Source organism: Caenorhabditis remanei, chromosome V (assembly GCF_010183535.1).
Source record: "Caenorhabditis remanei strain PX506 chromosome V, whole genome shotgun sequence".
Classification (NCBI taxonomy): domain Eukaryota; kingdom Metazoa; phylum Nematoda; class Chromadorea; order Rhabditida; family Rhabditidae; genus Caenorhabditis; species Caenorhabditis remanei.
Window position 1 is genome coordinate 17,636,976 of NC_071332.1, and position 22,659 is coordinate 17,659,634.

Consider the following 22,659-nt stretch of genomic DNA (forward strand, 5'->3'; position numbering starts at 1 on the left):
GAAATATACCACTTATGAATCCCCTAACAATGGATTTTTTCTGGATTTTCAAATGGAAAACGGTGCTTTCAATTCATTATTTTTGCATGTTCTGTGTCTTGTTTTGATATTTGAATTTTTCTTGTAACAATATGTACATAAAAGCGGAAATGAAATGACTAGCACCCGGGGGCGGCACAATAGGTACTATGCATTTTCCCTAACTCATCATACCACTGATAACACCTGCAAACCAATAAAAGTGAGTCAAGCTCTTTTCCCTCATCAGTTTACTTCATTCTCCAAAATAATGTGGAAACTCGTCACACTACTATTCCTCACTCTCCTTTCTACAGTAACCCCAACCGATGTTCTTCAACAACGCCTTCAAACTGAGCTACTAATCAATCAGGTAAATTCTGCTCAGCAATTGTGGACCGCTGGACACCAAGATGCTCCGAAAGAGCGGATTCTGAAATACCTGATGAAAGCAGAGCATGTGAAACCTCATCGAGAGGAGGATGTTGTTCAAGTCGACGTCGCCGATGCTATCCCAGATCACTATGATGTCAGAGACCACTTTTCTCAATGCATCTCCGTGAACAACATTCGAGACCAATCGCACTGCGGATCGTGTTGGGCTGTCGCTGCCGCTGAAGCAATTTCCGACAGAACTTGTATAGCATCGAATGGAGTTGTCAACACTCTGTTGTCCGCTGAAGACATTCTCACGTGTTGTATCGGAGAGTATTATTGTGGTGATGGGTGAGTTGGTGATAAGATAAGAGAGGAAATGGCGAAGGGGGAAGAAGTTCAATAGATCGGAATTTGATTCCGGAACTGATTCGGGACAGTTGGAGCCACGTCGCCAATTAGGCTTATTATCAAATTGTTAGAAGTTCCGTTCGTGAGGTGGTTTTGCCTAATCACATTACCCTACGGCTTATATCGTCAACCTTAGCCTCAGACAATAATCGTTAAGCCTAAGGTTCAGTCAAAAGCTGTTCACCTAAGTATTTCGTTATATTAAGATGATGGATATCGTGCGGTTTAGCCTAAACTCGTTAGTTTAAGCACATTAGCCTAAGCTTGAAATCGTTGCTCTACTCATAAGGTCACCTGCTTAAACCTAAAAGTGTCAGGCTAAGACTTTCACCTCAAGTTGAAGGTTGTGAACCTAAGCCAAGTAATGTTCCAAAAATCAATCAAGCTCGTAAGGTTCAGCAAACTCCGTTAGCCGATGTCTGAGATTCCATACCGGATCCTGAGATAGTCTGTCTCAGACTGTTAGCCCGGCGTCGTCTAGATCCCTGAATCTTGAGTTGAAGCTGATATTGTTGGCCTAAACTTAAAATCTTTAGCCTTAGATTCAGATTTTTAGGCTAAACCTAAAGTCAGGGGGGGGGGGGTCAGCCTCAGCGTTGGAATTTGAGAGAAAGCTTAAGAAAGTTAACCTAAATTTATCCATAGCCTAAAATCTTTAGCCTATGCCTAAGATTGTTAGTCTAAACCCAGCCTAAGGCAAAAATCTTCATCCTCAGCTTCGGATTTTGAGCCTAAGCCTAAGATCTTTAGTCTGAGCCTCGGATCTTAAGCCTGAGTCTGAAATCTCTAGCCTAAGTTCAAAATCTTTAGCCTACGCTTAAAATCGTAAGTCTAACCTTACAATTCCGTCATTCTCCAGTTGCGAAGGAGGTTACCCAATCCAAGCCTGGAAGTACTGGGTCAAAAACGGACTCGTCACCGGAGGATCCTACGAATCTCAATTCGGATGCAAGCCATACTCCATCGCCCCATGCGGACAGACTGTCAACGGTGTCACCTGGCCAAAGTGCCCGAATAGTGACGCGGATACCCCTAAGTGTGTAGATCACTGCACCTCGAATAGCTCCTACCCGATTCCATATGAGAAGGATAAGCATTATGGTGAGTATGGAGCGGTTGTATTCAGAATTTAGATCTCAAGTGTATAATTTCCAGGAGCCACTGCTTATGCAGTCAGTCGTAAAGTCGATCAAATCCAATCGGAGATCCTTAAAAACGGCCCGGTCGAGGTGGGATTCACGGTGTATGCTGACTTTTATCAATACAAATCGGGAGTCTACGTTCATGTCGCTGGACCAGAACTCGGTGGCCATGCAGTCAAGTTGCTTGGATGGGGAGTGGATAATGGGACTCCGTATTGGCTCGCTGCGAATTCATGGAACACGAATTGGGGGGAGAATGGGTATTTCAGAATTCTGCGAGGAGTGAATGAGTGTGGAATCGAGTCGCAAGTGGTGGCAGGGATGCCCGATTTGGAGAGACATAATTGATGTGAATTTTTGTATTTCAGGAATAAATATTTTGAGCATTTTTTTAAAATAGTTTTGTGCTGGGGGTGTATATACAAAGGAACGGCTATAAAAAGTTCTCGTGGGTCCGGTTTCAAAACGTCTTGGTTTCGAAATGTCCCGATTTTCAAATTTTTTTGTTCTTCAAATTTTTTAGTTCAAATTTCCGAGTTTTTTGAGATTACAGTCTGCCGGAATATCTGTTTATCCGGATGTCGTTTTGTCCAGATTCATATTTATCCCAACATCGGTCTGTCCAGACATCTGTCTGCTAGGTACATGTCTGTCCTGATGTCTGTCTGTCCGCAGGACGGGGTGGAATGGCTTTTTTGTTCATTTTTGGGTTTTTTGGCATATTTTTTCCCGGCGGGACATTACCAATTAGCCGTCCGGCCCGTAGTTGATCACAGATATATAACTCGTCGAGATCTATATTTTGTTATATTTTTCAACTCATAAAACTCAGTTTGAAGCGAGTTACGTCCCAGTCAAGTAGGAAGTTTTTATGTGGAGACATTTTGAAACATCATCAAAATTTATTAAGTATTTTTTTTTCGAAATCTTATTTTTTGGAATCCCAATCTGATTCTCTTGAAAAAATCGGGTTAAAACTGGCGGCAGCCACAGAAACTCGAAAATCTGAGGTTTAAAGATTTCCGGGTTGTTGCTCACGGTAAAATTGCTTCTGATGAAAAAAAATTGAAAAAAAAATTGACCTATAAAAGTGCACTCTTATAGCTCAACTTCGTCCCCCTCAATCGAATAACCCCTCCCCGGATAACAATTTGATCTTCTATCCCTTTCTCCTCAATCTTTCAACTTTTCCCCCCGCTTCCATCCAGCTGTCATGCGTACGCAATTGTATGTCGAAGCACTTGTTAGTGTACTTACCAGATTTCTTGTGTTAGCTCACTCTCTTGTATAAGCTTGCCTTAACCGAAATGTAATTTATTTGTTGTTTACCAAGAAAAGTTGGCTGGTTTGCTAATGGTAAATGTGCTCCACCGGAATCCCCGGTCATCTGCTGCTTCTGCTGGCGCTGCTAAAGAGGGGGATGGTACACCATATGTATACTGAAATCCGATACTCACCGGATATCTCCTCTCACCGCGCATGACAGATGAGGCGATTTATATATTTTTGTGAATGAATGACTAATACGTCACAATACACTTTTTTGCAAAACCGCCCGCTTCAAACTGACTAGGGAAGGCCCTCGACTCGGTCTGGAGTTACGGGACGCTTTAACGCGCAAAAATCGCAAAAAAATTTCAAAACATTTTTCGCGTGTCAGAAAGGCAATAATTCGTCATTTTTCCGAACTTTGACCTTGTTTTTCTTGAATACCAGGCCTCGGGGGCAAGAACTGAATATATATTTGGAATCAGCGTTTTCTCAGCTTTCAAATAATATAGGTCACGACCCATAACTCCAGACCGAGTCCATGACCTCCCCTAGTGAGTTTTATAGCCTAAAAAATATACCAAATATAGATCTTGGTGAGTTCTATAGCTGTGATATGCTACGGGCGGGATGGCTAGTTGTTAATGTACCGCGGGCAGGGCTAGAATAGATTTTAATGATTTTTGCGTTTTTGGAACGTTTTCTCGGTCGGGGTTTACCCTAAAGCATGGAAATTTGTTTTGTTTCTCCATCAAATTTCCCATGTATAAATGCATAGGCTCTGAAAAACTCCACATGAAGCATCTGCGCTCCAGTAAATTTAGCGCGAAATTCAAAAAATTTATCCAAAAAACAAATTCTTTATTTATGTATTCAATTTTTCGTACGAAGTTAATCGAAAGTAGCAAGAAAAATAGAAAAAAGTGATCTGTATTCGAAATCCATGTTAAAAACACGCGATTTGGCTGAGTGGCGACTCAATTGACAACCTGCCAAACTGTGTGCAAATGCGCTACACTAGACTTCCGGTTTTACCGGAAAATTTTTGAATTTGTACTAAATATGACCCTTTGAAATGTTTTTGCAAGCAATGCATAGTATATAACTCGAAATTTTAGAAAACACTCAAAAATTCTCGAAATAGGTAAATTAACGACTAGCCACCCCGCCCGTAGTAGATCACAGATATAGAACTCGCCGAGATCTTCATTTTGATATAATTTTCAGCCCATAACATTGAGTTTCCAGCGAGTTACGTGTCGGCCCGATCTACTTTAGCTAATTCATATTCTCTTGTCAATCAATCGTGTACATTTTCCACTTCCGGTTGTCTTATAAAGCTGGCTAATTGCGTAGGTTATCCAAAAATGCACTGTGACAATAACTTCCATCGTGTACTCCTCGTGGTCAAGTTAGCTTTTTTTATTTGTCGAAGTTATTCTTAGGCCCCGGACCAGACCCCGGACCCCCCATCCCCTCCTTCCTTTCAATTATTCATAATTCAAGTTAAGCATGATGCCAAAACATGACCTCTTTTCTGAAACAACTTGTCTACATCATCCATCATAATTTCCCCTTTTTCAGATAAAATAACAATTTTTGAATAGATCTCTGTTTTGTCTCGGTGAGATAGAGCGTGACTGCCACGTCATACTTTTCCCCGGGGGGAATAAGGGAACCTCGGGTGACTAATTAATTAGATTTTACGGGTGTTGAGGTTTTAGCATTCGTTCGGTAGTAGTTGTCACATTGAATTTCTAGTAGCATTGACTCCAGGACGTTTCAAAACCAAGAGACATTTCGAAACCGGAGTTTTAAACTAGTCTCGTTTTTGGTCTTGTTGTGTTTCGTTTTTTATATAAATTTTTATATGACCGGAAGGCTGAAGACGTGAGAATTCTGAATCTGTATTCAAAACTTTTGTAGCTCATAAACCGGCCGAAATACGATGACGTGTAACTCGGCTGGTTTTCAACCTTCGGAAAGTTTGAAAACAGATTCAGAATCTTCACGTCTTCAGCTTTTTGGTGGCACCAGTCTGGTAAGAATCTGATATCAGTAGAAAGCGGAAGACGTGAGAATTCTGAATCTGTATTCAGAGTTTTTCTAGGATGAGTTTGAGCAAAGTTACAACGGTTTTCTTGATTTCATGTCTCGTTTTTAATCTTGACTCTTGGAAAAAACCCAAATTCCTTAATGCCAAATTTACCCGAACTCTCACCTCGCCTCTTCACCCCAATAAGTTTGCCAATGAGTGTACAAATAAACAAATCGGAGCGAGTGAAGAAAGTGTTCAGTTTTTTGATCTACTCCTCCCACTTTTTCTTTCCCGCCGATATATTTGCCCACCCTCTTACTGTTTACTCCCCGAGCATTTTTCTGCTCATTGAGAAGCTCAAAGTATGCCACAGCGCTAGGCGACCTTTTCACCCCACTCGATTTTTTGGGTTTTTTTCTCAAAAATTTGGAAGTTTCGGGGAGGAAATTTTGAAAAACCGTGAAAATTGGTTATTTGGACCTGGCATATTCCAAAACGAGTGAAAAATAAATAAAATTATCTAGTTTATAAAAATTTCGGTTTCAAAACGTCCTGGTTTCAAACCGTCCTGAGACTGAGGTGTCGGTTTTTAAGTTTTTGGGTTCTCTAACGTCTCAATTTCACGATTCACGGTTTTGAAATGTCCCAGATTTGATCTTTTTCAAAATTGACAACCCCATAATCTTGCCCTACCATTTCTCTAATTTTCAGCCAATAATCTTTGTTTTCTTCTCCAAATTTTTCTTGGAAAACCGACTCAACTTGTCTTTTTCTTTCCTGGTATCCCTATTTTTCTCCACCAGTCCCCCTCCAAATCTCCAAAAAGGAACTTGTCGGCAGATAATAAATCAAAAAGTATATATATATATATATATATTTTTTTTTGGTGTGTGTTTTGGTTTTTTCAAGGTTTTTGAGATTTTCTGCGTGGTGTCTGGAGGCGGAGTTCCTTCCGATTCTTGGAAATAGGATACATTTTTCCGATGGTTACATTTTTTTACAAGATGTTTCAGGAGTTACGTGACTTTTTACTAAATATCAGTAGAGGTGGGTGTTAAGCTGAAGAAGTGAGGATTCAGAATCCGGTTTCAGATTTTGCGAGAGTTTGAGACATTGTAGTTCGGCCGGGTAACGTCCTATCAAATCGCTGAAAACAGATTATGAATCCTCAGGTTTTTAGCTTTCCGACGGACACTATTTCCAAAATTGGGAATTTTTTTGTAATTCTAGAATATTGGCTCTGGGATGTTTCGTAACCGACACATTTCAAAACCATGATGTTTCGAAACATCTGATTTCGAAATGCCTCGGTTTCGAAACGTCTGGTTTCAAAACATCCCTGAGCCGTTTGGTCACTGTAAAACAAACTTTGGTCAGTGTAAAAATTGTGTCAGTGTATATATATTAGTTGTACACTGACAAAACAGATTTGGGACGTATTGAAACCAGACGATCAAAATTCGAGACATTTCATAACCGTGACGGTTCAAAACCGGACGTTGCGAAACCATAACATTTAATCAGTTTTCGGGATTGGATAGCCCAAAACACCTCGTTTTTCAGTATATCTTTTGTTGTTCAGTACCGAAATCATGGTTTTGACACGTCCGGGTTTGAAATGTGGCTGATTTCAAAACTACCCCGGAGCCAAAACTTTACTCTTGTGTACTCCCACGTGGTAACTGATATGATATTCAACTTTTCCTTCTGAATTATTTAGTTTTTCAAAAAAAAAGGTCCCACATGATAAATGTTTGATCTATTAACACCTTCAACACCCTGCTCTCACATATCAAAAGTCAAGTTGTGTCTCCATACTTTTCTCTCCGTGTCATCTCCAGTCAAAACATTTAGTGGGACACCATAAATCATGTCACTTAGTGTGAGAAGGAACGCGTTAGAAAAGTGATCATTTTTTTGAGAAATGTGGCCTTTAATGAGTTGTAGTTTACACCCTCCGAAAAAATTGAGGAAAAATGAGGTGAGTGGATGGCCTAGGTAACACAAAACTTGAAAAAAAAACTAGTTTCCCAACATGTTTTAATCAATTTTTCCCTCTGAAAACTCACAATTACGGGAACAAGAAAATTTTGAAAGACTAGTTTTAGAAGGATATGAGTTTCTAGGCCAGAGAATTTTTTTGAAAAATTTTGAATTTTTCCGCAGATGGCCTAGAAAACGCCGAAAAGGAGTCGATCTTTCCTCTGAAGGTGTGCTGGTGGACTAGTTTTTTTTGTTTATTTTGGTTTTCTAGGCCACCAACACAAATTTTGAAGGTGCGGTTCGGCCGGTCCGAAGGCCCGGCTTAAAAAATAAACCAATTTTTTTCTAATTTTTTTTGACTTTTTTCAATTTTTCTTCGAAAATATGACTATTTTTGATGATTTTTCAGAATTTATTCGAATTTTGAATACTAGTTGAATATTAGACTTATTCGCAAATAAATTCGAAAAAAAATTTTGAAGTTTGAATTGTGAATTTTGCCGTCAATCGTTTTGACCCGGTTTGCAAAAAAAAAAGTCAAATTTTTGAAATTTTTTGAAATTTCTAACTCCAATGTTTCGACTTTTCAAGATCAAAGACATAACCTCCCATTTGTGGTTTGCCGCCTGCCTCCAAAAGTAGATCAAAATGAAACATCTATTTTTTCCGTACCCCCATTGAACTTCCCCTTTAGAACTCCCCCATTGAATTCTTCCAATGTATGTGTCTACTGGAAATATGTGTATCTCAAAGAACAAATGACCAGATTGACGTCAAGAGGGGGACTCTTTTAATAGTATAGACGGGCGGACACATAAACATCTCCCCCCACTTTTATTATTCTTCCCCCTCCCCCTCCCCTCTCATCGCTCCCCGAAAAAAAACATTTTGTTTGCATTCCAAATTGAGAAGGCTCCAGCCGGCCCCAGTAGTTTTTTTTTTTTTGAAAAATTGCAGTCTAGTGCGACAGATCTTCTGAAGCGTGGAATTCCAGGCGACAAGAAAATAAAAAATTAGGAGAGCGCGAGATGTCTGAAATATATATCTGTTAGCTGTTCAATGAGCTGACCTTATTTTGTTTTTGAGAAGTGGCTCGATGAGCATTTTTTTTGCGATAATTGATGAAAGAGATGTTTGGAGTTTTGAAAACTTGGGGAGATGATCTTCTAAAGTTGGAAAATCAGAAAATTTGAGAAAAAACTTATTTTTGTCCGCTCCTTCGGACCTTGCCGGGGCAAGCCGAGTTTTGACAACTATGTAGTGAGTGAGCCTGTGGTCTCACACCTATGGCCTTAAGCCTAAGGCCGTAGCCTGAGATCGTTAGCCTAAGCCTAAGGTCGTAAACCTAAAATAGTCGAACATTCTATTTTTTTGCAAATTATTTTTTGATTCAAAAATAAACTCGAATTTTCAAATTTTGTATTGAGACAGGGCCGGCTTGTTGCAAGTCTGCCTGAGACTAAATTCGTAAGGATTCTCCCGCAAGCCTAAGCCTAAGGCGGTAAGCTTAAGGCCGTAAGCATAAGCCTAAAATGATAAGTCTAGGATCATAAGCCTAAAGACCGTGAGTCTGAAATCGTAAGCCTAAGCCTAAGGCTCTCATAAATCAACCAGGAACTTCAATTTTTGAATATCGAAACAACATCCTGTGTCCCCCCCCCCTTCCATCCAGGAAAACATTTTCCGCATTCCATTTTTTTCTGGAATTCCTCCTCTCCTCCAACATTTTTCTCATTTTTTTGCTCTCAAAACTTTCCCCTCTTCTCTTCCACCATAATGACACATTACTAATCTTTTCTTTGCTTTACCACACCCCACTCGGCAGCACAGGCACTGTACACAAGGAATATTGCTCTTGCTCTTTTACCCCCCCCCCCCCCTCACTCCATGCGGTACAAGTTTGCTCGCGGAGCACAGATTATTCCTTGCGGTTTCCGGAGTGTGCCGCTTAACTTTTTTCTTGGAATTTTTCTTTTTTTTGAAAAAAAGTTTGTTATAATTTTTGATTTTCAGTCAAACAACCCCCCTCAAAACTTCCCCAGCATGGCCGATTGGAGTTATGTTAATCGTGAGAAGCAGATTCACGAGAAGGTGAGTAGAGCCTGTTTGCTGATAACGTTCTGAAAAAAGTTGAATTCAGCCAAAAAAATTTTCGAGAACATTTTTTCGATTTTTTTGGCTAACCAATTCTTTTATTGGACTAACATTGCCACGTATCAACAGTTACCTAGAATTGCGCTACAGTAACCCTAGATCCAGAATCCAAGAATCTGTCTACAGTAACCACCATCTAGGGTACCCAACTGATCTCGAATCCAGGATCCATGTACAGTAACCTAGATCCAGGATCCAAAACTTCTGATAAAAAATTCTGAAAAATTTGCAAAATCTGTGACTTTTGAGTGGTGACTCCTACCAAAAAATTTTCAACTACAAAAATGTAGATCTAGTTTTGATCTACACAACCAATACAAATTTGACCCTGTGGGCCCACAAGGAGCAGTGTAAAATTGCCTTGTAAAGTACCAATTTCTACATTTTTTTTTGAAAACTAAAAAAATTTTCCAGGTCTTCGACACACTCTCCCGTCCACTATCCCGTGCCTCCAAAGCTAAATCCGATGGTAACCAGTCGTCAAAAGAATCGCCGTCTCAGTCACCGTTAGTTTTTTTTTTTTGCAAAAAAAAATTTGGAAAAAAAAGTCTTGTTGTCCGGGGTGAGCATGTTACTCGACGTGGCTCAAAATGTTTTTTTTTCAGTTTTTTGACATTTTTCCAGTCTTCTGGCGCACCTTCGGCGCGTTTAAGACCATTTTGCTCATATTTGTCAAGGCGCGGGCAATTGGCGACAGAAATCAATATTCAAAAATTTTCGATTTTTTTCGAATTTTTTTGCGAACAAGTCAAAAATGTGAACATTTTTGAAGAAAAAAATGTTAATTTTTTTTTCATTTTTGAAGCCAGGCCGTTGGGAGAGTCAGCGTCTGGCGCACCTTCGGCGCGTTTTAGATTTTTAAATCCCCACAGCTCTTACCAACAAAGAAATTAAAAAATAAAATTTGAACGCGGAAAGAAAATTTTTTGGTAAAAGCTGGACCAAACCAAAAACAGGAAAAAGGGGAAACAAAAATGAAAAAGAGAAACGAAATGTCATTAGTAGCCCCCCTCCTCTCCTCCTATTGTTATACATACCACTGTTCCCTCCAAAAGAAAAAATGACTCACTTTTTTTAGTGACTTCTCGATTTCATTTTTTTTTACAAGAAAGACACTTTTTGATCTGGTCCCTCATATTTTATATTTTTCATCTTTACTTGTTACAGAGGAATCAAAAAAAAGGTCTGTTGATCACTGAAGTTTGGGAGTCCAAATGGCTTAGCTTAGCAGTAATACCCCTGGACCCCCTGTCTTAGATGGGAAAAAAGACAAGAATAGCAAAAAAATGGATGACATGGATTATGAAGTGAGAAAGTGCGCTCTGGTGAGAACCTGAAAATCTTAGGAAAGCTGCACGCAGGTAGTGAGCTCGCAGTGAGATAATAAACTCGCAGCGTCACAGGTAGTAAGCTCGCAGCGTGAAACTTAACTTCTCAGTGATTACCCAGCATGCTTGTGAACTCGCAGCGTCACAGTAAGGTCGTCGAGTCTCCGTGAACTCGCAGCGTCATAGCCAACTTGCCATTGAACTCACCGACGTTGCAGCGTCTTAGTAAGCTTATCGAGCAGCCGTGAGCTCGCAGCGTCATATAAAACTCGCAGCGTCATAGTCAACTTGTCACTGAACTCGCAGAGATCGCAGCCTGATATCAAACTCGCAGCGTCATATCTTAAGTTCATTGTGTCGGCGTGAGCTCGCAGCGTCATATCCAACTTGCCACTGAACTCGCAGTAGGCGCTACGTCTCGCCATGAGCTCGCAGCGTAATATAAAACTCGCAGCGGGTATTAGTGAGCTCGCCGTAGCGAGCTGTCACAATCTTAAGTCTAAACGACAGTAACCAATCCCACGATCCCATTTTTACCATTTCCCAAAACCCACCCCTTCCAGACTCAGAAATGTCCCTCTAAAAGCAAGAAATAATCTCATTTCCAATTTCTCTTTCTTGCTGCTCATTTCCGTGTTTTGAAGGTGTCGACATGTTACTCACCCAGCAGAAAAGTTTTTTCTCCTATTTTTTCAAAAGCAAAAATAATAATAATGGGAACAAAGTGGCTAATGAGACATGGGGGATCAGAGATCTGTGGAGGAAGGTAATTAGTTGACGTTTGTAAACTTTTTTTTCGAAAAATTGGGAACCGATTACCTGGCAAAGACAAAAGGTCTCGGCGGGTACAAACCACACAAAGTTCCAGAGAAATTCCTGAGAATAATTGTGCATTGGAGCGCACTTCCATTCACACATGCATAGACACATCACAATCATCTTAAGCGTCCCCCTCGGAAACTTTTATGTATTTAGATAAAAAATATGGAAAATTTTGTTCCCAGAAGTGTTTTTTTCGAGGAACCAAATCTAGACTCATCTTGTTTTTTTTTCTGTGAAAAGTTGTTGTTTCTGTGAAAAGTTTTGGAAAATTAGATGTGTTCTTTGAAAAATTAATTTGGCCGTTTTAAAACTAGTAAACCAATTAAAAAGGGAATATTAGAAAATATGTTTCAAATAGTGTAGAAATACTCAAAAACTCTGATTTTGCTCAAATGTTTCAGTGCTCGCCGAACATTGTTATTTTTGGGTTTCTAGGCCATCAGCCCGGGTAATTGGCGCCAAAATTCAGAATTCAAAATTTTTCGAGTTTTTAGAATTTTTTTTTTGTAAAAAGAATTTTTGACTAACATTCAGAATTAGAAGATATTCTGAAAAATTATCAAAAATGTTCACATTTTCTATGAAAAATTGCAAAAAATGTTTTTAAAAAGTTTTGAAAAAATTGGTCTTTTTTGAAGTCGTGGCCTAGAAACACAAAAACAAACAGTTCGGCCACTGCAGTGACCAATTTTGAGCATTTTCAAGCTGAAAATTCCTATTTTTTAAAAAGATTTTGAGTCCCAGAAACCTAGAAACCCAGATTCCCGAAATGCGTCAAATGCACGCCAGCGGTTTGGAAAAAAAGGGAAAAACTCTCAGAAAATGAGTAAAATTTGTTCAAAATTTTAAAAACTTGGCGAAAATCGATTAAAATAGGTCGAAATCGGTCAGAAATCGAGTTTTATTGAAAAACGCGTCAAAGGCACACCAGGGATTCTCAATCTCAATAATGACCAATTTTGAGCGTTTTCCAAGCTGAAAATTCACTTTTCAAAGGGTTTTTGAGTATTATCATAGAAAAAATTTTCATATTTTTCTACACATTTTTAGAAAAAGAAATCGTTGAATTCCCAAAATCCCTCTTTAAATTCAATTGTTACCGCAATTTTTTTTCCTACAGTGTCGATATGCTTTGAGCTCAAAAAATCCGTTCTAAAAATAAATCTTCCCAAAATCCACTGGGTCCAAAAAACACAAAATAATTTCCCCCCCTAAAAGTCCAAAAATCTTTTTTCCTATTTTTTGTTTTAACCTTTGTCTATTCAGTATTCCCCTTTTCATTCAAGTGTTTTTAGCTTTTTAGCTCCTCCTTTCTTCTTTTTCCAAAGTTTTTTTGACACATTCACACCTATTGTGTCTTGTCGGGGAGCAGCTCTTCTTATTGTCTCCTCTTCGGAACCTTTTTTTCCTTCTGAGACATCTCCTAGACACATTTCAAGGAACTTGTTCCTCCTTTTGTTACCTTATTTTGCTGGAAAATTCTTCTTTTCTTCTGAAAAATCTGAAAAAAAATTTCTAGAAAAAGAAGAATCCTACTGTATGTTTCTTTCTACTTCAAAACTTGAAAAGAATAATAATAACAAGAAGATGCGTCTCTGGTCAACCGACATGTCTACGACGTCTTGGTAAGTTCCAGGAAACTTTTTTTTGAATTTTTTGAAGAAGACCCCTCTAATTTTCTATACCTATACAAACTCCTTTCGTCACAAGTCTTATATGTCGTGAGACTTGTGCGTCACAATCAAAAAAAATTGTTGTCTGAGTATTATGTGTCTACTCATTTTAATCAGATACGAAAAAAATTTCGAAAAAAAATTTTTTTTTCGACAAATCAGATGTCAAAATTAAAATCAGAACGCGTCTTGTTTTGGTTTCAGATTTTTCGAAATTAGATTTTGGAAATCAGATTACTCTGGAATTGGTAAGGGGGACTAGTTGGAGGTTTCTAGTCCCCGAAAATTTTCACCTGGAAATTTTTGCCGTTGAGCGCACTTCCTCTTTTTTTCCTTCTGGAATTTCCATTTGACAACTTTTTAGACTATGAGGTATGCGCCTTTAAAGAAGAAGACCTTGAAAAAAGTGAAAGAAAGAGAGGGCACAGAGAAACGAGAGTGTCTGACTTCTCTGCGTCTCCACCCCTACTCTAGGACAGTGACTTCAACGACCTGTAACTTTCCAAGTTGGACTCGTACAAAAAAGTGGTCACCTGCAAAAATGAAGGCCTAAACCTGCTTAATATGGTTATCAAGTTTCAAAATTATAGGATAAGATAAGGTTGAATTACACGCGGTCAAACTTTTGTTATTTTTCGAAAAAAAAAACACAATTTTTTGCTCGAATATTTTTTTTTGCTTAAATTTTAGTTTCAGGTGCATTTTATTTTATCCAATATATAAAAATAAATAACCCATTCATATATATATATATATCAATGCCCTCCATGTACTCGATCTCTGACGCACTTCCTCTTTTGCTTTTTCCCTCCTAAATCCAATTTCTCTCTCCCGCATTCATTTCTTTTTTGCAACACCACACATATTTTTTTGAATATATACATATCACATTCAATTTGATTCCATTTATACTTTACTCCATTCCCACATAGATCAAAAACTGGAGCACAAATTTTTTTTTTGGTGTATTGAGTCCTGATTGGGATGAAGATTTCTGGGAATTGAGGAGTCAAAGTATGGAATTTTTATTAGAGATTTATGAGAAGCACTTCCGGATTATATTATCTGAATTTTTGGACTTTATGAGAAGAGGGAAGTTGGATCAGAGGTCGAAAAATTATTCCGGTGCAATTTTAAACGAAAAATTTTAGTGCGTTTGCACCCCTGTTAAGGTCCTGAATTTTGATTTTTACGCTCTGTTAAAATCTTTAAAAAACACAAAAAACTTGAAATCTTAAAAATCTAAAAACAATTTTTTTTCGAAATATTGAACATTTCTTTGACCGCGTGTAATTCAGTCATATCTTCCCAATCCTACAACCTTAAAACTTGGTAACTATATTGAGCAGGCCTCGAACTTCATTTTTGTAGTTGACCACTTTTTTGTACGAGTCTACCCTGGAAAGTTACGGGTCCTTGAAGGCACAGTCCTACAGAAGGGGGAGGAGTCTCGTTTCTCGGCGCCCTCTCTCTCACTCTCTTCTCACTTCAAGAATCTGTAACTGTCCTTAAAGGCGCATTCCCCAAAATTTAATCTGTGACAAAGTTTTCAACTGAAAATTCCAGAAGAAAACAATTTGTGAACTCTAAAGCCAAAAATAAACACAAAATATGTATATTGTTCCAAAAACGTTGTCGTCTCGTGTCAAAAGTGCATCTCGTCATTTCCCGCCCGATTCGTATTCTTTTCTTCCGCCGTAAACACTACAAAGGTAGTCGTAGGTTTTGGTTTCTCAGTAGTCACCGCGAGCCGAACTCTCATTATTTATGTTTTGTTTTTTGTTTTTCGGACGGCCCCGAATTTTTTTTCATTAAGCTTCGGTATGTATACATAGGAATGCTCATTATAGGGGTTCCCAAATTAATTTTGGCATCGTGTTAGGTGGTGTTTGTGTTTTGGAGGTGGGCATAGGGGGGATCAGGAGGGTAAGGGGATTATGGGAGAGCTAGGGGAACTCACTAGGGCGCTGCGAGCTTTTTTATACGCTGCAAGCTTTTTTCGTTATAAGATCAATTCCAGGCTGCGAGTTCTCTATCAGCATGTGAGCTATCTACATGTTTAAACGATCCCTTATGCGTTGGGAGTTCTTTGGTACGCTGCGAATTTTATTTTTACGCTGCGAGTTTTATTTTTACGCTGCTAGTTCTATTTTACGCTGCGAGTTAAATTTTTTTGCTGTGAGCTCAAGGCCACGTTACCATATCTCTAGATCAGATCAATTTCAAATTTTACTCACCGCTGACGTACTTCTACGTCACAACTCCCCGATGATAAATTTCGAACTTTTTTCTCACCTAATCCATCAATTTTCATTCATAATTTACTCACTCAGACAGTGCACTTTTATCTCCTCAGGGAAGATTAATGCTTGCCGGTTTTTGATCCATCCAACACAAAATTTTGGAGACTTTTTAGTGCTCTATTGGTGCTCTTCGGAGCAGAAAATTGTGGGGGCCATCAGTTTTCCGTTTCGAGCAAATAATTTATCTCTACTCACAGCTAACAGAATAAAAAAGATGGATGGAAGTGCAAAGTTTGGCTATGAATTATAAATCGAGTCGACATTTTCATTTTCCACTGATAATTTTTGGTCGAAGGGAAGGGAAAACGCTTATTTTCACGTCGAAAATATATTTTCTCAAATTTCCGGAATTTCAAAAATGATGTGAGAAGGATAAGTGGAGATCAAAATTGTCACGGAGTTTTCTTTTTCGGGAATAGGAAATGAGGAGAATTTCGGAACTTGGAGTTAGAGGGAGAGCTGACGTAGAATGGAAGTGGACGTACATATACTACTTCTGGATTTGAAATTCTGATCTGTCAGAATTTTAGGGTACAAGAAAAGAACAGAAGTCAAGTTGGTCAGAATTCGAAAAAAAAGTGTAACTTTTTAGAAAAGCTTATATTACGAGGTATGCGCCTTTAAGGATATGTACCTTGAAGTTAGTGTGAGAGAGAGCGCGCGCAGAGAAACGAGAGTGTCTGACTTCTCTGCCTCTCCTCCCCTTCTGTAGGACTGTGACTTCAAGGACCCGTAACTTCCCTGGGTGGGCTCGTACAAAAAAGTGGTCAACTACAAAAATGAAGGCCTAAACCTGTTTAATATAGTTACCAAGTTTTAAGATTGTAGGAAAAGTAGTGGCTCCATGACAAGTGATCAAGCTTTTGTTATTTTTCGAAAAAATAATTTTTGCTCAAGTACTTTTTTAGCTTAAAATTGTATAAGATATTGGCTCTACTGATTTAATATAAATTTGTGATGTTTACACAAAAATCGACTTTGCATAACATTTTTGAAATTTAGCAACTTTTCAAAATTTCGAAAATTAAAAAATTAAAAATTTATGAGCTTAAAATTGTGTTTCAGGCCTTTACCTTGGTAGTGACTTTTTTTGGGCTAAGACCGTGACCTATGTCCAAAACTAGAGAATGGCCTAGCTTCAAATCTATGTTCAATTTTGGGCTTAGTCCATATTCTGACATCATAAATTTTTGAACATTTCGGAAAAAAATTTGCGACATTGAAATTTCTCGGTTTCAGATCGTTCTAGAACCCGATTTCCCAGAACGTGGGAAATTCCCATTTTTCAAAAAACATCCAGACCCCTTTTTGTACTCGTTCTGACACCTTCCCGTGTCTTGTTTTGTCTCAAAACGTACTTCTTTTCCTTTTTTTGTTTTGTTCCATGTTTGGTATACCTTATTATTATTATCCGGCACGGGCCCCCTTCATGGACGGCCAAAAAAAGATATCCGATACTTTGCCTATCCATTTACCTATCTTGTTTTGATGGTTTTGTGAAAGAAAGAAATTCCAGCAACACATTTTTTTGACCTTCCAGAATTTTTTTTTTCCAAAAAATTTCCAAAATTGAATCAACTATGCGTCATATAATAGTTCATATCTTCTTCTTCTATCCCTTCCCTCTCCCCTCCCTTTGACCAAGGGGGCGTGGCTCCTCAGGCTCCGCCCATTTTCGAGAAGTTAAAGAGAGGGGACATCAGTAGAGAAGGCAGCGGTGGCGGCCGCCTCGGACACAATGTCTAGAAATTTTTTGGCTAGAAATTCAAAAATTATATTTTTGAAATAATCATTTATAATAATAATAATAATAATAATTGTGATTTCAGTTTCAACATGTTCTCCGGCGGAAGAAAAGTGAAATGGAATCATTTTGGCAAGAAGTATGCGTTGAGATTTTCGGATTACGAGATGGAATACGCGGATTTGTACGATGTGAGTTATCGGAGGGCTTAGTGGGTGGTATTCCAGATTTTTTTAAACGGCGGATTGAAAATTTAGAGTGGGTGGCCTAGAATCCGACACGTGCGGTCTTAGGCTTAGGCCGAACCGAGGCCTTACGGTCTTAGGCTTATGTTCGTCACATTGTCCAGACTACATACCTTTACGTCAGATTCTAAGTTCCATGCTCCCATGAAAAACGGTGAAAAAAAAACTGAAAAGTTGTTCCCACGCACCCAACTTTTTATTTCTTATTTTTCCGGGTTTTCTTATTTACCAATTATTTTCCACCTGACTCTGTGAGAGTCCCACGATACCTGAAAACTAGAAAAGTTTTTGACCTAGAGTCGCTACTCAGCGAATTCAAAGTGTTCCCTTAAAGTTCCTCCGTCCATCAAATCAAGTTGAAACCCATGACATTACTCTACTCTGACCCCTTTTTATGGGTGTGGTGTCGGGTTTCTTGATGTTCTATTTTGAGAGAGGAAAAGTTGCCAAAAACTTTTTATCTGATGATGTAGGGGGACGATGAGGATTAGGGTTTCTAATAACAGATTAGAATGTTCTGGAAGGCATTGTTTTTGTGGGACACATTGAATAAGGTTAAGCCTTAGGGCATAAGCCTAAGGGATCTGCTGATCCGAAGTCTGAAAAAGGGTTAAGCCTAAGCCTAAGAATTCAATAAGCCTTAGTGATGGATTGAGCCCAAATCGACTATACTGGTTAAACCTAAGCCTAAGCGCCTCAGCCCAAATGGCACAGGCTGAAGATTGCAGTCCGGTCAAATCTAAGCCTAAAAACTTGGTAAGCCTAAGGGATCGGAGCCTAAGGGATCGGAAAAACTTGTTAAGCCTAAGCCTAAGGAACTGGTTAACCCTAAGCTCCTCAGCCCTCAGCCCCTGCCTTCTGACACAATTCATATTTTTCCAGGTTCTCCTCAAAAAAGTGCACGAGGTCCGCGCCGACTTCGAAGGCGACCTCGCGTTCATAGACCAATACGGTCGTCAAGTCATCGTCTCCTCCGACAAAGACGTTCGTGAGGCACTTCAACAGACCAAGAACAAGCTGAAACTGCACACAACACTCCGCGACGGACACGTCATCGCGGCAGCTGATATGGCCGAGGCGGCGGCACGTGGAAGACCTGCCAGATCGCAGTCGGTGCCACCGGTGGGTTCAAAGAATCTTTTTTTTTCTTGGGAGGGAGACCAATTAGTTCCAGTGTTAATTGCTTTTCTTTATTTTTTTGTTGGGAAGTCCAGGACCTTGTCATTTGCACGCGGTCTAGCTGGCTGGAAGTGAAGGAAAATATTTCAAAATTTTTTGTGACACATTCCTTGTAGAGTTTCACCTGTCTACAATTTCACAATGGAAGTGAGTCAACACGTCACACACCACTTGTTGACAACTTCCTCCCCCCAGGGGATAATGAATATTCGAAAGGGATGGAGATGAACACTTTGTAATTAGCATAATGTGCTAGTGAAGGAAGGGAAATTGGATATTTTTTGGGTACACAGGTACCACCCTCACAGACTAGAAAATATATTTTTGAAAATCCTAGGCCACCCTCACTTGAGGTTTTTCGAGAAACCTAATACCCTTTTATCCACCTTCACCTATTCAAGTTTTTTAAAGGGTAGGGTCAAGTAGATCGAAAAATTAAGTGGAAGAGGGAGGGAGGGTATCAAGTGAGCTTAAGGGAGCCCTGAAGCCTAAGCCTATGACTGCTTAAGTTTTTTAAAAAAAATTGTTAAGTCTAAAAAATTGGCTGTGCCTGTAATTTGAAAATGTCTTGAGGCAAACAAGCAAAAATTATTAAAATTCACATTTTCAAACTTTTGTACTGAAAGCCAAGCCGGGTCGACCGGGCTGTGAAAAATCTCAAATCGGCCTAATCCGAAATCTGAAAACCCCCTAAAGCCCTAGCCTAAAACATTAGCTGCTTATAAGCCTAAGGCACCGAAAGTAACTTTTTGATCCCTTCTCAATTTTCGAAATAGGCCTTTACTTGTAAGCCTAAGCCTATACTTCTAAGCTTTAGCCTAAACTTGTAAGCCTAAGCCTAAGACACCAAATTTTTGACCCCCTTGCCCCTAAAATCCAATCAAAAAGAGGCCCCCACTTCCTCCACTCTGGCCCAGAAAACTTTTTGATTTCTCTTCTTCTCTTTCTTCTTGACAGCCGCTTCCCTTTACAAATCAGATGTTTCATCTCTCAAAGGCCTCCCGAAAAAGGAGAAATGCAAATCTTTATGTGTGTGTGTAAACATAAATATAACATTTTCTTTTTTCTTTGGGCTCAAGGAGCACGACGGACGGAAAAAGAGTATGTCATTTATCACGCCAGCCGGGAAGGGGGAGGGGGGTGTTGAAACATTCGAACCAGGAAGCCTTGATGGATTTTCCTTCTTTGGTTTTTATGAAAAATGTATTCGAGTGGAAAGAAGCGTATTTTTTTTGTGAACGTATGGGAGAAGACAATAGGAGGTGGCTGACGCACTTTCAAAGATGCGTTGGGGGTGTTGAGAGGGGTACAAAGAACTGAGAAAATAATAAACAAGTAAACAAATGAGTCGCCGGATGACGTTGGCTTCTTTTTTCTAGGCATTCGGATCGGCGAAGTACAAAAATGGGAGTGAGCTTATAACTTGATAGTGAGCTCGCAGCGTGAACTCGCGTTTTGGTAGTGAGCTTGTAAGAGCTCGCAGCGTCACAGTGAGCTCGAAACCGTAAGCCTAAAGTCGTAAGCCTAAAGCCATAATCCTAAACCAAAGGCCGTCAGCTTGAGATCAAATGCCTAAGCCTAAACGTTGTTAGCCTGAGATCGTAAGCCTAAGCCTGAAGCCGTAATACTAAGACTAAAAGCCGTAAAACTGAGATCGTAAGCCTAAGCCTGAGATCGTAAGCCTAAGCATAAATGCGTTAGCCTGAGATCGTAGGCCTAAGCCTAAACAGACCTTGAACGCCAGAGCGTGATTGTAAGCCTAAGAATTTTATCTACAACCCGAGCTTGGAAGCCTAAGCCTAAGATCGCAAGCCAGTCTTGCCAATCACAATCTTCCTTTTGGAATTGCATTTCCCTAAAAGTACAAAAAACAAGAAATAAAAGTTCAACAAGTTCCCCTCCCCACCACCCATCACACTAATTGCATTTCCTCCTTCTCATCCCATTTTATTCGCATTTTATTTCTTACTGACGTCAAATTCAGGCGCCTCACACAGTTTTGTCTCTGAATTTTTTGAATGGGTTCTATGAATACTGAACAGGAACTGACTATGATAAGGGGAATGGGGGACTCATAAGATGACCTCCATGACTTTTTGAGTGGGAGCAAGAGTCAAACTAAAGGGTTCAAATGCTAAAAATGGATGTTTTTTCCAGGAACGCTCCTACAACACGTATCCACAACGGTCGCCGTCGTCGATGGACTCCGCACCGGAGACGTATCGCCATCATCCACATCAGATGACACGTGCCATGTCTCCACCGCCGATGTCTGTCACCACTGGCACCACACATTCTCCACCGCTACGTCAGATTGGGGAAACTGTCAAGACGACGTACAGTCACAGCGGAAGTTATGGGGGATTGGTGAGTTATTGAGAAATTCTGGCTTAGGCTTACGAGCTCAGGCTTCAGATCACCACTTTAGGTTTAGGCTAACCACCTTAGCCTTACGTTTTTGTTTTTACGCTTAAATTTTCGGTCTTATACTCAAATTTTTTGTCTTAGGCTTGAGTTTTCGTTCTTAGGCTTAAGTTTTTGTTTAAAATTCCTCGATTTACATAGCTGTATCATTTTCCGAGCTCATTTTATGATCTACCATTCTATTCTCCGTTCCAGCTGACTTGCAACGAGACTCGAGACCCTCCAGAAAAAATCCACTTAACAATTCTGACGCCTTCTAATTTTCTTTTTGTTATGTCCCCACAAAATTTGATCAAGCATGGAGAATGAGCAATTGTTTTTTTTCCGGCTGAAAATAAGATAATAGAAAAATAATCATACTTGTCAACCGGGCCGAGCCGGGCCGACGGTTTTTCTTAAATAACTTTTTTCAAAAAAATCGCACAAGGTTGGTTGATAGCTCAAAAGATAGGTATTTTTAATTGTCATCCATGAACTATAAATTCAATTTCCCAAAAAAGTTACCCGAGCTACAATCTCTCTCGGCCCGGTTCGGCCCGGTATTGGCTTGCCTGTTTATTTTAGGAAATTGATTTTATATTTCATGGATGACAATTAAAAATACCTATTTTTGAGCTATCAACCAACTTGGTACGATTTTTTTGAAAAAAGTTATTTAAGAAAAACCGTCGGCCCGGCTCGGCCCGGTTGACAAGTATGAAAATAATCAAGTGGCGGGACCGGATCGTTAAGTGTTTTCCTACTTTTCTAAAACTTCCGGAATTTTTATAAATGTTTATACGGAGATAGGATTAGGGCGCTACGCCCAACATACATAGGAGGCCACCCATACATTATTTATAGCCGGAGACGCATGATTTTGCACTTTTGCGTAAGCGCGCGGATGCTAAATGATGCACGGATTCACAACATCAACATTTTATTTTTTCAGTACCCAGGAGGATACAAGGGATATCCACCATATGGCGGCGGCTACTCGAATAGCATTCTCTACGGAATGCCACCACACAATGGAATGCTTTGGAGGTAGGAGTGATGATACCCCGGATTACTGTCAAAAAAAATTAAAACTCCGACAAGAACTGTCTTGTGAGGGGCCGTTTCTAGTCTTTTGTATCTATATGTTTTCTTTTTCGTCACAATAAATAAATAAATTAATTTTCCAAAAAATTTCGCGGGCCGAAACGCAAGTGCGGCAGGGTATCGTGGGCGGAGCTCAAACTGCAAGAAATTTGTTTTTGCAGTTTAAGCTACGCCTACGATCCCTCTGCCGCACTGGTCACAAAAAATTTAAAAATTCAAACTTTATTTATTTCACTGTAGTAACTGTAATTACGCATTTTCTCTTCAGATTCCTCGCCAACCCATTCCCATTCGGCCACGCCCAATCGTCTCGCTCATTCATCGGACCCAACAAATACCACCACTTTGGAGGGTACAATCACATGTACTCGTCTGGATTCGGAGGACCAGTCTGGTAGATTTTACATCCCAGAGTCATATCTCAACAATTTTCAGTTATTTCTTTTGTATAATGTATATATTTTGTGT

At 39.5% G+C, this 22,659-nt stretch overlaps 2 protein-coding genes across 2 annotated transcripts; both read left to right on the forward strand.

Annotated features, from left to right (window-relative positions):
- Positions 1-289: 289 nt before the first annotated feature.
- On the forward strand, positions 290-2,294 carry GCK72_020866 (uncharacterized protein; the record flags this gene model as incomplete). Its single annotated transcript, XM_003106310.2, has 3 exons — positions 290-744; positions 1,664-1,905; positions 1,960-2,294. 3 exons carry the CDS (start codon positions 290-292, stop codon positions 2,292-2,294), a joined length of 1,032 nt encoding a protein of 343 aa, XP_003106358.2.
- A 6,985-nt stretch (positions 2,295-9,279) lies between these two features.
- On the forward strand, positions 9,280-22,589 carry GCK72_020867 (uncharacterized protein; the record flags this gene model as incomplete). The annotated part of the gene is made up of 7 exons (XM_053733851.1): positions 9,280-9,327; positions 9,805-9,896; positions 17,346-17,451; positions 18,388-18,627; positions 20,842-21,051; positions 22,040-22,134; positions 22,460-22,589. The coding sequence occupies 7 exons, from the start codon at positions 9,280-9,282 to the stop codon at positions 22,587-22,589; spliced, it is 921 nt and encodes a 306-aa protein (XP_053582764.1).
- Between the last annotated feature and the right edge of the window lie 70 nt (positions 22,590-22,659).